We start from the raw sequence: 14,370 nt of genomic DNA, 5'->3' as shown, positions 1-14,370 counted from the left end.
ATCTAACTCGAAGAAGAATAGTGGATTAGGTACGTGAAACTAAAATAACCATTGCATATGACAGCTTCAACCACCAAAAAGAGCTATATCACAACAAAAAGCACACCAAAAAACCCCCCTCAGAAAACCAATCATGGCTTCCCCTCCGCTGCCTGCTGGAAAAGTCGTCGAAGTCCTCGACACATCGACCAGCCGGGTTTATGCGCATCTGCACACGCTGCTGCTGCTCGCCATAGTGCCCGTCTCTTGGTCCAGTCTGGTGGCCGCACCCGTCAGCACTTTGCTTCATCTGGCGCCCACGACGCTCGTACTGCAGGCTCTATACTGCGCCGTCTGCCTCCCGCAGACCGGACAGCCCACAACATCAACAACAACGACGACGGCGACGGCAACGACAACAACAACAACGACGCCGTCGCCGCCGCACTCGAAACCCAAACCGCCCAGGCCCAACAAGTCCGGCCACAACAAGACCGCAAGAGCCGTCACCGCTACCGCCCTGCTCTCTCTCGTCCTCACCTTCTTCCTCGCCGCGCCGCTACTCTGCATCATCGCTCTCCTCTTCGGCGCCCCCCTCGTCTCGCATCAGCCTCACACGGCTCTCCTCGCCGTGCATCTCGCCCTCCTGACTACCCCGCATCTCTTCTACGTACACGGCCTCGACGCTACGGCATGGCTGCGTCTCGCCAGTTTGCAACAGCCGTACGATGAGGTCTATGGCCTGTCCCTTGGTGCCTGTGCTGGAGCGTGGCTGGGGGCGATACCGATACCGTTGGATTGGGATCGAGAGTGGCAAAAGTGGCCTGTCACTATCGTATGTGGCATGTACGCTGGCGCCGTGGTGGGAAAATTGGCGGGTGGATATCTGCTTAAAGGGTTCAAGATGAAGATGTTGTAGAGAGCGATGGGTGGGACATGGAAGAGAGGGAAAGAGAGGGCGAGAGAAAGGACGGAGATATATATATATCATTTACAAATCATGACTTTGTTTTCTCTCCTATATGCATGAGAGTGCCGTCCGTCTTCTGATGTACATCTTTCCCATGTGCCTCCCGCTATGCATGAATTATTTTGGGTCTCGTCAATACATTACTCGTCAATCCTGTCATTTCTCAGGTACATGATCTTTCGCGACCCGGAGTCGATCAGAGCAGGCCGATTCCAACCAACATGCCGCCCATCAGTGCAAGTCCTGCTGCGTACCAAGCCGATGGCTGTGCTGCGCCAGATTGAAGTTCAGGCTGACCTGTCGAAGAGGCGGCCGTCGTAGCGGGCGAGCCAGTCGCAAGTCCTACTTCTGCAAATGAAGTAATAGTAGAGCGCTGACCGTTGGGCAGAGTTGTCGTTTGCACGCGAACTTGGCTGACGACACCACCGCCTGTAAAGGATGAATATGAAATCAGCATGTGTCTCATCTACAAGTAGTTATTAGTGCAGGTGGGGAGTCGTACCAGGCTGATATGTCACAGTGGCGATGCGTCCACCAGAATCACGCGTTGTATATGTCGCTCCGGCTGAGGGCCTGTCAAACTGTCAGCTGGCCGTCGACGATGTCTTCATGAGGTCACGCGATTCGCAACATGGTATGTATGCTCTGCCACTCACCTGGACAGCACCACAGTTCCGCCTTCCGAATCTGTAGCTGTTACCACGTCTTCCGCGGTGACGATCACGCTGCCACCAGGGGCGACTGCAACGATGGGAACGGGCGAAGTCGTCACTATTGTCGAGCCGGCCGAATCTGTCTGCGTGATGATAGTGGCTGGCGCCATGGCAGACGTCACGACAGTCTGACCTTCAGAGTCTGTCGTGGTCAGCGCCACGGCCACACTCGTTTGGGCTGCCGTCTCAAATGCATTGGTCGTTGCGAATACAACGCTGCCGCCGCGGACCGTCGTGGACGTCACGATGGGTACCAAAATGCCCGTCTGGGTGATTGCCGATGGAATTGATTCGGGCAAGGGTGCGGTCGTTGCAGTGGACTGACCAGAGGCGCCGGTGGTAGCGACTGGAACTACAATCAAAGATGAGCCCTGCCCCTGCGTAATAGTAGAAGGCAATAAAGAAGAAGAAGATAAGACAGGGGATGCCAAAGCTGATGACAATGAAGAAGATGACTGGGACTGGGGGGACTGGGAGGACTGGGAGGATTGGGAGGACTGGGAGGATACGGCTGTGGTTGGAGTCGTCTGACCTTCGGCGATGCTGGTACTGGATGGCGCTGTGCGTGTTGTAGAGGACGCGGTTTGGGTGCCAATGCTCGTGCCAACCGCAGGCGGAGGCGCTGTTGCGGACGATTCTGTCGTCGAAGATACTGTTTCTGTACTGGAAGAAGGAGAGGACTGACCTTGGGTGGAAGAGGGTTCCGTCGTCGATTCTGTCGAGGCCGGAGATTCTGTTGTGGTCGATGGTTCTGTCGAGGCTGATGATTCTGTCGAAGCTGATGATTCTGTCGAAGCGGGCAGTGTTGTGCTTGACTCCCGGATAGCCGATGTCGTTGTCGTCGTTGGAATTGCCACTGTCGTAGCGTTGCTGTCTTGCCGCCTGCGCAAAGAGTCTTTTACACTCGCGTCTTGTCTTGCCAGATTCAGCAGCCGAGAAGCTAAACTAGCGTCCTCTCGGTGGACCGCAGCAATGGCCTGGTATCCGTCTTCGAAGACGCCCTCTTGATACTTGGATTCCAAGTGATTTTCGATGACAACCTTCAGTGCCTCCCCAGGCACAGTGCCGGCTTCTTGCCTCCATCCTGCAGCATCGTTCTCGCTCCCGCCGTCAACCCTGGGCAAATTTCGAGCATTTGCGATTGAAGCCAGAGGCAGGCTCAGTATAAGGGCAGATCGAAGTGACAGTATGGGCATCTTGCCGCGCCTCGTTCGTGAGAGTCGAGGTGTGTATGTGAGTGTATGGGTGGGTGTGTTGTTATCGCGTGGAGCAAAACCTGGAGATAGCGTACGTCCGTCCGTCCGTACGTAACGTACGGTGGCTGGCCGTATAGGTGACCACGATACGCCTCGTGGCTCGCTGGTGAGGTGCGTGTCCTTTCGCTGTCTCGCTCCAAACCCGTCTTAAACACTGCCGTAACAGAACACAGCCCTCGTCTGCCTTGTACCGTCTACCCCTTCAGAACGTCCATTGTCCACGGGAAAAGAGGATTTTCCACGGGAGGGAATCATGATAAAAATAATAAATAAATACCTGAACCTTTCCGCATAGTCGTTGGGACGGCTAGTAGATGACGAGGCGAACCCACCCAGGTTCTGGTCAAGTCAAACAGGTCTTTGATACGAACGCTATGGGTGACGCTAGCAAAGATTAGCAATGCTTGATCGTAAATAGCCAATAATAGCCTGGTGTGGCGCCGAGTGCTGCTGGCCTATATTCCGCTGTGACGCTGTATACGGCCCTTCCTGGTGATGATGCGTCCATGGCATCCGAGGGCGAAGGATGGTAAGTAATGTAAGGTAACTGCAACAATGTCTTGCGCAGACCCGACGGGGGAAATTGGTCGTTATAGGAGATAGGAGGTACATGAGGAGGAAGGGAAAAGGGGACAAGACACCAACGGACCACCCTCCACGGTGACTCCACACACACACCCAGCACCCAGCCTCCTACCAACCATTGTTTCGACCCTGGGAAAAGGCCAAGAGATCCATCGGATCGGATGCTCGGCACCCGCCTGTATGTGGACTCTGGACTCAGTGGAGACTGTAGAGTCACGAGTGGGCCCGTTCCTCAGGTTTAGCTTTCCCTCTAGACTCTCCCAAGCCGGTATTTCTAGTCTTTCTCTAGGAGGTAAGGTAGTGTTACGAAAAGCCTTCTAGCAACACGTGCCTTTGTCCTATAACCAGTACGTAACTAGTACATAACTAGTACGTAACCTACCCCTTAGCACGTACGGAAGGGATATATATAATAGTTTCTATCTTAAGTTAGGTAGAAAATTATTATCTTATTAATACTATAACAGATTAGTAGTACGGAAATTAAAACGTCCGACGACCTTACTAGCCTCTCTATAGGTACTAGCTTCTAGAGTACTAGTCTTCGGACGTACTTAAGAAACCCGCTACCTACCTAGTTACTTTTTAAGAGTATATATCGAATCTCTCTAAAGATAAGGTTATACTTATCTAGAGATTTGCCCTATACGCTCGGAGTACGCCTCGAGGCGTACTAAAGCTATTAAAGACGAGGCTCCTCGAATTTCTAAGCCTCTATCTCGCTCTAGAAGACCTTTACCCGGATTTAAAGTAGATAGACGATATACGTTTTAAGAAGTAGGTATAAGCTAGAGTTATAGTATTACTCGATTAAAGCAACCCTCCGGTATAGTTACCCGAGTCGCTAGTAATAGCTACTATCCTCGTAGGTACGTAAGTACTATAGTATACGACCCTACTAGTCGCTCCTAAGCGCTATATCTCGTTTGCTCCTACTCTATAGAGTATAGTAAGTACGCCTACCTAGAGAGGAACTTCGTCGGAACGACTACCCCTACCGGAAGTATAACTAGTAGGTACGACGAGCGTACCTACCTAGAAAGGAACCCCGCTAGAACGCCTACTCCTTCCTATATCCCTACAGCTATAAGCTTAGAGCGACTGCCCTCTCCTATCTACTCTAGTAGATAAGGGAATCGTTACTCCTACTATATCCGCCGCGCCTATACTAGTACGTACTATACCCGTCCCTTAGAGGACTACCTCCGCTCCTTAGAAGGGCTTTCCTACTACTTAAGTCAACCCTACTGCTTAATTTACTACGCCTCTACTATAGCGACCGGTACTAGTACCTTAGAGGCCTACTCGAGGAACCCTATTATTACTCGGGACCTAAGGCTCTACTATATAGCAGGTATAGGACGTACCTAACCGAATACCGTCGCCGTTCCTAAAGAAGGCTAAGTTACCGCTAGTAGGACCTATATAGACCAGATCCTCGTACGCTAGCTAGTCCTCTAGACTAACTACGTCGTCGTCGATATAGAGCTAGCAAAACTATAGCAGAGAGGAATTTACGCCTATAACCGAGGAGATCGGTCGTAGAACGATAGACTTTACTCCGGAATAGCTTACTCGGATTAGGTAGATAATCTAGGACGTAGTCGGCCGGGCAAATACGCCTAAGATTAAGAGGCTAGATACGCGTACGCTAGTATAGCGTAACGCTAAAGTTAGATTTTTCTACCCTAACTATAACGACCCTTAGGTAGGACAAGTTATTACGGTCGGGTATAATATAGTATATAGAGATATATATACCTTTATTAACCGCTTAAGGGACGCCGTAACCTTTAGAAGCGAGCTACTAGTTCGCAATCGGATACTAGTACTCTTACGTAGTAAGGCTTAGTAGTAGTATACGACCGGACTCTCTAACCTCGAGAAAGCTAGTTTACGAGCCTCTCCGATTAAGTACTAGTACTCGAAGTTACGGGACCTATTTAAGCAACTATTATAGGCTATACTATAGAACTTAATACGCTATAAGTATACGCTAGCAAACGCGCGCGACCGTCGACCTGCCTACTTATACGTCTACGACGTAATTCGGAATACGAGGGACGCTAGTATAACGATAACGATATAGTAGCTAATATACGTATACGTATAGATAGACGTATTGCTATATAGTACTCTAACCGAACCTACCGAAGGAACCGGTATCTCCGACTACGTCTATACGATAGATCGGCAATCCGAGACTTAGGTATAGCTAGCAGCTATATAGATACGTAACCTTCCTAGCTCCTCTCGGCCGTAGTTAGGTAATTCCCTATATCGACGACCCGGTATATAGTAGTACTAGGACTCTAGACGTCCGTAGACTAACTAGTACGACTAGCGAGGCTACGCCCTATATACCTACGATCGCCTCTAGCTAGACCGAGCGCGTACTGCTCTAGCTCTTACTATATCCCGGGAACGACTTTAGCTTACGGATAGTAAGCAGTCTATAAGCAACGCCTAGACCTCCGATAGTAGGTAATCGAGCGGGTAAGGGCAAGAGCTACTAAGGCTATTTAAGGTACGTAGCGGGTACGTCGACGTCCCGGAGAACGAACCTAAGGCGTTCTAGGGAGACGAAGAGCCGGCGTACGACGAGTACGTAGGCGAAGAGCCCGACAATATAGATAAAGAGCTAGTCGAAGTAGATACGTAGTACCTATAGGAACCTAAGAGCCTACTACTACTAGAATGCCTCTACTATTATAATTAATTTAGTTCGGGAAATCGTCTATATAAGTACGTTAGAACGATAGGGTATAGCAAGTCGAAAAATTAACGGCTACCGGACCCTATAAGCAAACGGAAGCTCTGTAATATATAATAGTCGAGGCCTTACTATTACCCGGCGGAGCCTTAGAGCATATATATATAGACAGCGGTAACCCGATTATAGCGGTTAGCCTAGACTTCCTTATACGGTAGAATTACTAGGGAAATAGTCGACCTTCCCGCCTACGGATAAGAGGTATCGGCGATATAGTCCTAGCTATAATAGTATAATATCAACTTACTCTATATATTAAGACTATATCGGGCGAAGCGGTCGCGACGTTCTAGGTATACGTATTGCCCGGATTAAGACCGGCGCTTCTAATCGGAGTCGACGTAATGCTCGAACTCTAATAGAAGATAGATTTCGAGAACAGACAGTTATATTTGTATCTAGGCGTATCTACGCCGCTTACGCTAAAGGTACTAGTACCGCCGTCTACGATAGTACTAGGACCTAAAGATATAGTAGTAAGGAACGCGACTATAGTTACTATTAACTCTAGAGTTATTATTCCTATATTAGTATATATACTACCGGTACTTCCGGACGGCGTATAGATGTTCGAGCCGGAATAGGAAGGATTCCTTATAGTACGAATCGACGACTATACTAGGTTCGTACTAGTCTATAATAAGACTAGGCTTTAAATAGTCCTCGCTACTAGACTCCGGTTAGAAACAATTAGGGTTAGTACTAGTACGGAATAGACCGAGGTCTACTAGACGGAAGCTATATATTCGATATAGAATACGTACTTTGCCGAGTAGGCCGAGTAAGAATATAAAGTATATATAACGTTACTCGACGAAGGCGCCGAGGCTATACTACTATAGCCGAAGCAACTCTATAAGAGCCTAAGACTAAACTTATCGCAACTATATAGTAGAGGTCCGTTCGGCGCGACGATCTATAGCAACGAGGCAATACGCGTATAGTACGTAGAGGTACTACTATAGTACCCTCGCCTATTTATAGACGACGGTAAGACAGCGGATATCCCTAAGGAGGAATAGATAACTATCCTACTCGTAAACGACTAGAATACGGCGGGCGCGAAGCTAGTATATAAGGTCTACCCGCTAGGACCTAAAGACTACGAGGTTGTCGATAGGATTTATAGTAAACTCTACAAGCAGGGACGGATAAGCTAGACAAAGTAACCTACTCTGTTCGGCTTTCCGGTCTTCGTCGTATAGCGTAAAGTTAATAGGAAGAGTAAGGGCCGAGCGGTCGTTAATATACGAGGGCTAAACAAGGTCGCTACTATAGATATATACCCTATACTACTGTAGAGCGATATTATCTAGAAGGTTGCTAGCGCAAAGCTAATATCGGTAGTCGACTACGCGAGCTTCTTCTACTAATTCCCGGTAGCGAAAAAGGATCGCTATAAGTTAACTATTATATCGTACTACGGATAGGAGTAGTATAACGTAGCCGTTATAGAGTATAAGAACGCCCCGGCGTACGCTTAACGCTAGATCGATAGTATACTCCGTAGAGCAAGCTACGGACATTTCTCGATAGCCTTTATAGACGATATTGTTATATAGGAGAAGGAACTAGAGGCATACCTTCGTAACCTCGATACTCTCTTTAGAAACCTTAACCAACGCTCTCTAACGCTGTTAGGAGAAAAGGCGTTCCTTAGGTTCCCCTCTATTACGTTACTAGGACAGTACGTTAACGGACTTAAGGTATCTATATCTAAAGAAAAGCTAGTAGCGATTAATATACTTACTTTCCCGAAGACGGTCGGGGACCTCGAGATCTACCTTAGGCTAACGGGATAGCTCCGGTATTATATCGAGTACTTTGTATAGCGCGCGGAGCCGCTATAGCGTTACAAAACCGAGAGACTTAAGGAGGTACCTAAGTTAAGGTATACTCGGAAGCACTATACGAGTACGGCGAGAATCGAGCTAATACCGGACCTAATAGAGTTATTCCGAGTAGTCTAGGTATAACACGCTAGGGCAGAGAAGCCCTAGCGAATCCCCGGCGAGGCGGGCGGGGCGTACCGCGCGGGACGGGAAGCCCTTACGGACCCCCGGCGATCCGGTATAGAAGGGATGCCCTACCGATCGGAGACGTTCTGAATTAAGAGGGTTCCTAAGGGAACCGGTTATCGGCTGCTGCCTAAGAGGAGGCGGTGCCGGTAGCGAGGAGTAGACAATAGAATAGCTTATATATATAGCGAGGGCCCTCCTCTAGGAAGGAAGGGCAGAGTTATTGTACCTTAGTTAGCAAGCCGTATATTGTTTATACCTTTTATACCTTAGACCTCTATTACGTATACCCTTACGCTTACAGAACTATTATATAATAACTCTCGTACCTTAACTACAAGGGAAAGGTCCGAACAATAGTAGGAGGATATTCTACTAGATAGAATCCTAGCGACTCGCCGGGGAACCCCTCTATACTAGAACAGGCCTCTACTAAACAATCTTCCTCTACGGATATCGAAGTAGGACGAGTTTAGGAACTACTCGACTAGGAGGAATCTATAGAAGCTCTCGCTAGTATCTAGCTAGAAGACGCGAACGATTCCGAGCCGGAAATCATCGTCGAACGCGAGGAGCTAAGCGACCTTTAGAAAGACATCGCCCGCCTATAGGCGGAAAAGGAACGTCTACTACTAATTTAAGAAGTAGCCGACCTCTAGAGTAGCCGCGGTTATAAGCGGTATACTATAGAAACCGATATTGCCCCTCCTCCTAAACGCTCGGTAAAAGCCTCTAGCGAATACGAGGGGAGGTCCTTAAAAGAATACGGCGACTTCGTAATATCGTACGAAGTCGCATTCCTCTAGAATCTACGATCCTTCTAACGGGAAGCCGAGAAGTATACCTAGGCAATACAGTACCTCTCTAAGGGAGTTCCTAATATACCTAGAGACTCTCGAGGTATAGCTAGAACGGTATACTCTAGAACAATAGCTATACTAGTTCTTCGCCCGGTTATACCCGGAGACCCGCCGACGGATCGTCGATTACAATTCTATCCCTAAAACATAGGACGAGTTAGTCAACCTAGCGACCTAGATCGAGAAGAACTACCCGAGGACCTAAGGCGGTAAAGGGCGGACTAGTAGCAACAAGCTAAAATCCAAAGATCGAGATCGCCGGAGAGACGCTAGGGAACCGCGTACTAACGCGGCTAAAGCCCCGAAATCGGGCGCTACTACGAAAGCCGCTCTAGACAAAGAGGATTACTTAGGACTAAAGTGCTACGAGTACGGCAAGATAGGTTATATTCGCCTAGACTACCTGTTAAAGCGCGGTAATCCTAACCGGACCCCTATCTAGCTAAAAAACTAATTAGGCTCGTCGCGAATACTTAGGACGCGACGGGGCCCCGACCTATTAAATCTAGGGATATTGTCGAAACAGTAGGAACTGTTATTACTAGCGAAGGTATAAAACCTATATAGGTCGCCCTCGATACGTATGCCTAGGTAACTACGATTAGCTAGAAGGTAGCGGTAGAAATAGGCCTACTCCGAATCGAGGCCTAACTCCCGTTACTTAGATAGCTATCGACCTACGAAACCTACTGCTATAGCGCCTACGAGTTCTAGTTGAAACTTAGCGACTCTAGTATAGATACCCGAACTACGAAGATTCTCGCCTATAGTATCGACTAGGACGGACCTTCTATCCTCCTTAGCCGGTATTCCTTAAAGACCCTAGGTATCGATATCTAGAACGGTCCCGGTATATAGCGATAGGGACTTATAATCTCTAGCTTCGAGAGGGTCTCCCTAAAGAGGTTGAAGCGCGAATCGAAGGAAGACTCCTCCTCTATCTATATAGTAGGGTAGTTACGCCTAGCGAACCCCTAGGGAGGTTAGGGCTCGACCTTCTAGATTTACGCGATTAATTAAGGCGAGGCAAAACAAGTCTCTCTGCCCGCTATATTAGAAGGATATCGCTATATATTCGACAACGACTCCGCGGCGATCCTTCCGGCCTATAAGGCAACCGACTATACTATCGAACTAATAGATAGTAAGGAACCGCCCTTCGGATCCCTCTACTATCTCTCCTAGCGGGAGCTAGAAGTCCTCTAGGAATACCTCTATAAGGAGTTAGAGTAGGGACGGATTATATATAGTACTAGCCCTGCCGGGGCTCCGCTACTGTTCGTACTAAAGAAGGACGGGACCTTGCGATTATACGTCGACTACCGCGCCTTAAATTCGATTACTATTAAGGACCGATACCCGCTTCCCCTTATCGACGAAAGCCTTACGCGCCTTACTAGCGCTAAGTACTTTACCTCTCTAGATCTTAAGGACGCGTACTACCGAATCTATATCCGCGAAGGCGACGAATAGAAGACCGCTTTTAGAACGCGATACAGGCACTTCGAGTATAAGGTAATACCCTTCGGGCTAACTAACGCCCCGGCTATATTTTAGGCGTACGTTAACCGGGCCCTCGCCGGGCTGCTCGATAACATCCTAGTAGTATACCTAGATAATATCCTTATCTATACCTACTACGATAACATCGAAAAGCACTAGGAGGCGGTTCGCCGGGTACTCGCTAGGCTAGAACAGGCTGAATTGTTCGTTAACCTAAAGAAGTATACCTTTACGCAAAGCGAGGTATCGTTCCTTAGATTCCGAGTAAACTGTAAGGGCGTATACACCGACCCCGAGAAGGTCGCTACTATTACTAAGTAGCCCTCGCCGACTAACCTAAGGGAACTGCAGTTATTCCTTAGATTTGCTAACTTCTACCGCCGTTTTATAGCCGGGTACGCGAAGGTAATAGCCCCGATAACTAACCTCCTAAAGAAAGGCGAATTTCAGTAGACGGAGGCTAGGGAGGCGGCGTTTTAGGCGTTAAAACAGATGTTTACCTCCGCCTCTATACTCCGCTACTACAACCCGGCGAAGCCCCTACGACTAGAAACCGACGCGTCCGACTACAGCCTATACGGGATCCTAACGTAGCTCTATAACGACCGGTAGCACCCTATCGCCTTTATGTTAAGAAAGATGTCGCCGGCGGAGCGAAACTACGAAACGTACGACTAAGAGCTCCTCGCGGTCGTCTATAGCTTTAAGGTCTAGAGACACTTCTTCGCGGACGTATATACCCCGCTATAGGTATATACCGATTACAATAACCTAAAGGGTATCTAGACAGTATAGAAGCTAAACGGGCGACAAGCCCGATAGGCGGTATATCTAGGCTAATTCGACTTCGAGATATACTACCGGCCGGGGAAGACTAACCTAGTAGATAGCCCTTCGAGACGAGCGGACTATTAGACTAAGAACGACGCAGTTAATTAATTGCTGCTAACCCTCTAGTATAAGCTCAAATTAGCCGACCTAGGTATTACGGTAATAGCTATACGAATCCGTAACGGTAAGGTTAGTATAGTAAGTAGCGAGGAGTCTACGACCGAAATTTCGGATACGCCCGGCGAACCCCTAGCGCCGTTACGCGATACAACTCCGGTCGCTAGTACTAGTAAATGTATATACTATATACTACGCTTAATAGTAAGGGTCCTACTCGCGAGCTAGACTGTAAGCAGCGACGTAGGGCAACCCTTTAGAAGTCTCGTAGCCTCGCTATAGTAACGGGACGAGTTCGTCGTCTATAAAAGGAACGAGCAGAAGGATACCCGGCGAACCCGCCGCAGTAAGCTAGACCCCTAGATATTCGATAATAAGAACCTACTACGGTACTAAGAGAGGCTTTACGTCCTAAATAAGCCGGCCGTCCGAGCAGAAATTATAGCTAACTTCTACGACTCCGCCCTCGCTAGACACTTTAGCGAAGACAAGACGCTAAAGTTAGTCTACCGCTCGTTATATTAGCCGGAGCTCCGACAGGATATAAGAGAATACTACAAGATATACAATGTATACCAAAAGGCTAAGGTACCTAGGACGATACTATTAAGGGAGCTGAAATCGCTTCCGGTACTAGGAAATATATAGGAGGAGATCTCTTTAGATTTTATTACTAAGTTACCCCTAGCGAAGCACTACGGGGTAACGTACGACTCTATACTAGTTATTGTCGACAGGCTGTCGAAGATGTTATTATATATTCCGGCCTAAGAAACGTAGACGGCAAGGGACTTTGCTAAAGTGTTTATAACGTATATAGGTACTAAATTCGGGCTCCCTAAGGGAATCGTTAGCGACCGAGGTACGCTCTTTACCTCAGTATTCTAGACCGAGATTTGTTACTAATACTAGATAAAACGACGGCTAAGCACTATATACTATCCCTAAACAGACGGGCAGACAGAACGCTAGAATTAGACAATAGAAGCTTACCTTCGGATGTTTACGTCTAATAGATAGGACAACTAGGCGTCCCTCCTGCTATATACGGAATTCGTATACAACAATGCGGTATATGCGACTACCGGCGAGACGCCGTTTATAATAGTATATAGGAAACATCCCCGGTAGTCCGCGTTAGATATAGACGTCTACTATAAAGGAGAGGCGCCGGTAGTATCGGACAAAGTCTAGCTACTAGAACGGGTACGAGCAGAAGCGGCGACTCGTATACAATAAGCGTAGAAGCGATAGTAGCGCTAGTATAACGACTACTATACTCCGTAGACGTTCGCTAAGGGAGATCTAGTACTCCTAAGTACAAAGAACTTAAAACTGACTTAGCCTAGTAAGAAGCTATCCCTTAAATTCCTAGGCCTATTCCGGGTTAACAAGGTAGTCGGCGACAGCTAGTAGGTATACCGGCTAATCCTACTAAATACCTACCGTATATACCCGGTGTTCTATATCTCCCTCCTACGACCCTTCTACGAAAGGCCCGGCGCTCCGCTAGCGAACGTAGTATCCTCCGATATCGCCGCCGATAGTACCGAGGTATAGGAAGTAGACAAGATAGTAGACGAAAGGAAAAGGAAGGGGGAGACGGAATACCGACTTAGGTAGAAAGGGTACGATAAGGACTTTAATACTTAGGAACCTAAGGACAACTTCGAAAACATAAATAAGCTACTAGATAAGTAGAGATTATTGCGGGTATCCTCTAAGGGAGCAAGCAGTAGACAAAAGAAAAGTATATAGTATAAGACAAACTATTATAACCCTAGTAGACCCCCGGCTACCTCCTACTAAATATACCAAATATCCCGCTCCTTATATACGAACCCCTAACGCTACCCTCTGCCGAAGGCGCTTCGGCTATAGCGTAGTCGCTTACTAGTACCGGCGTAGGGTCCTAGGTACCCTCCGAGGCCTTAGGCGCCGCGTACCGGACAAGACCCCCGAACTTGTAATTATCTAGGTATTCCTCTCGCTAGAACCCGTAATCTGCCTATATTATAGCCTATTAGCGGGCCCGGTACGGAGGCAACCGATAAATCTTATATAGTAGTGCCGGGACTTCCGCGTCTAGAAGAAAGCGACGAATATCCCTTAGGACGGCTACTAACCTATTATAACCTATATTCGATATCGACCGTAGATCGATATCGGGAATCTAATCCCCGCTAATGTTAATAGCCCGACCCTACTCCTCTAGGTCGAAAGAGGACTTAACCTCGCGGCGAAGCGATATAAACAAAGGCAGGCTAGGGTAAGTTTCGGCCGTCGGGCTTAATTGCCGACGAGCTAGCGACGACGGCGCGGTTCTAAAGGCGGCGGGAGGTAACGGACGCGATAGTAGTATAGTCGCTAAGGGAGAGGCGCGGGCAGACTCTCGAGAAAGAGGGTTAGTAAAGCGAAAGGGAATCGCCGGATATAATACTAGGCGTAATAGGCTTCGAGAAGCCTCGCGTTCCGTAGGCAAGGGCGAGAAGCCTCGAAATAACGGCGCTCTAGAGACGCGAGGAGAGGCTAGAACAGGCGGCGCGACGGTAACCGATAGTACTACGGGCGCCGGGGATTTACTTCGGAGGGCGCCCGTTATAAGGAGGTCCTTATCCTATAGAGGCTCTACCTCTAGCGGCGGCGCGTCCTCTATCTCCTAGTTATCGCTAACATCCTCCTCGTCGTATCTATTATCGAACCGACGTATTAGCTAAGAGTTCTTAATAGGGCGACCGCTACGGCGGGATAATCGGGGAGTTCCC

At 48.3% G+C, this 14,370-nt stretch overlaps 2 protein-coding genes across 2 annotated transcripts; one reads left to right on the top strand and one right to left on the bottom strand.

The window, feature by feature from the left end:
• Positions 1–128: 128 nt before the first annotated feature.
• On the top strand, positions 129–995 carry SEPMUDRAFT_146110 (uncharacterized protein). The gene has a single exon (XM_016903459.1). The coding sequence runs from the start codon at positions 134–136 to the stop codon at positions 896–898; it is 765 nt and encodes a 254-aa protein (XP_016765114.1). The 5' UTR covers positions 129–133; the 3' UTR covers positions 899–995.
• SEPMUDRAFT_122419 (uncharacterized protein) lies at positions 984–3,474 on the bottom strand. Its single transcript, XM_016901767.1, has 4 exons — positions 2,348–3,474; positions 1,606–2,014; positions 1,452–1,522; positions 984–1,378 (listed from the first exon to the last, which is right to left on the bottom strand). The coding sequence occupies exons 1-4, from the start codon at positions 2,856–2,858 to the stop codon at positions 1,146–1,148; spliced, it is 1,224 nt and encodes a 407-aa protein (XP_016765113.1). The 5' UTR covers positions 2,859–3,474; the 3' UTR covers positions 984–1,145.
• Between the last annotated feature and the right edge of the window lie 10,896 nt (positions 3,475–14,370).

Source organism: Sphaerulina musiva (assembly GCF_000320565.1).
Source record: "Sphaerulina musiva SO2202 unplaced genomic scaffold SEPMUscaffold_1, whole genome shotgun sequence".
NCBI lineage: Eukaryota > Fungi > Ascomycota > Dothideomycetes > Mycosphaerellales > Mycosphaerellaceae > Sphaerulina > Sphaerulina musiva.
The sequence above is the reverse complement of the archived record's forward strand: the minus strand, read 5'-3'. Positions and strand labels throughout refer to the sequence as shown.

What these genes read in the sequence shown, in the direction of transcription:
- SEPMUDRAFT_146110 (XM_016903459.1), top strand. Translation starts at nt 134, where the DNA reads ATGGCTTCCCCTCCGCTGCCTGCTGGAAAAGTCGTCGAAGTCCTCGAC.
- SEPMUDRAFT_122419 (XM_016901767.1), bottom strand. Translation starts at nt 2,858, where the DNA reads ATGCCCATACTGTCACTTCGATCTGCCCTTATACTGAGCCTGCCTCTG. An exon ending in GGAACCCTCTTCCACCCAAG is followed by an intron (nt 2,015 to 2,347) that starts GTCAGTCCTCTC and finishes CTTTGATTGTAG; the next exon opens with TTCCAGTCGCTACCACCGGC. An exon ending in GGAACTGTGGTGCTGTCCAG is followed by an intron (nt 1,523 to 1,605) that starts GTGAGTGGCAGA and finishes ACAGTTTGACAG; the next exon opens with GCCCTCAGCCGGAGCGACAT.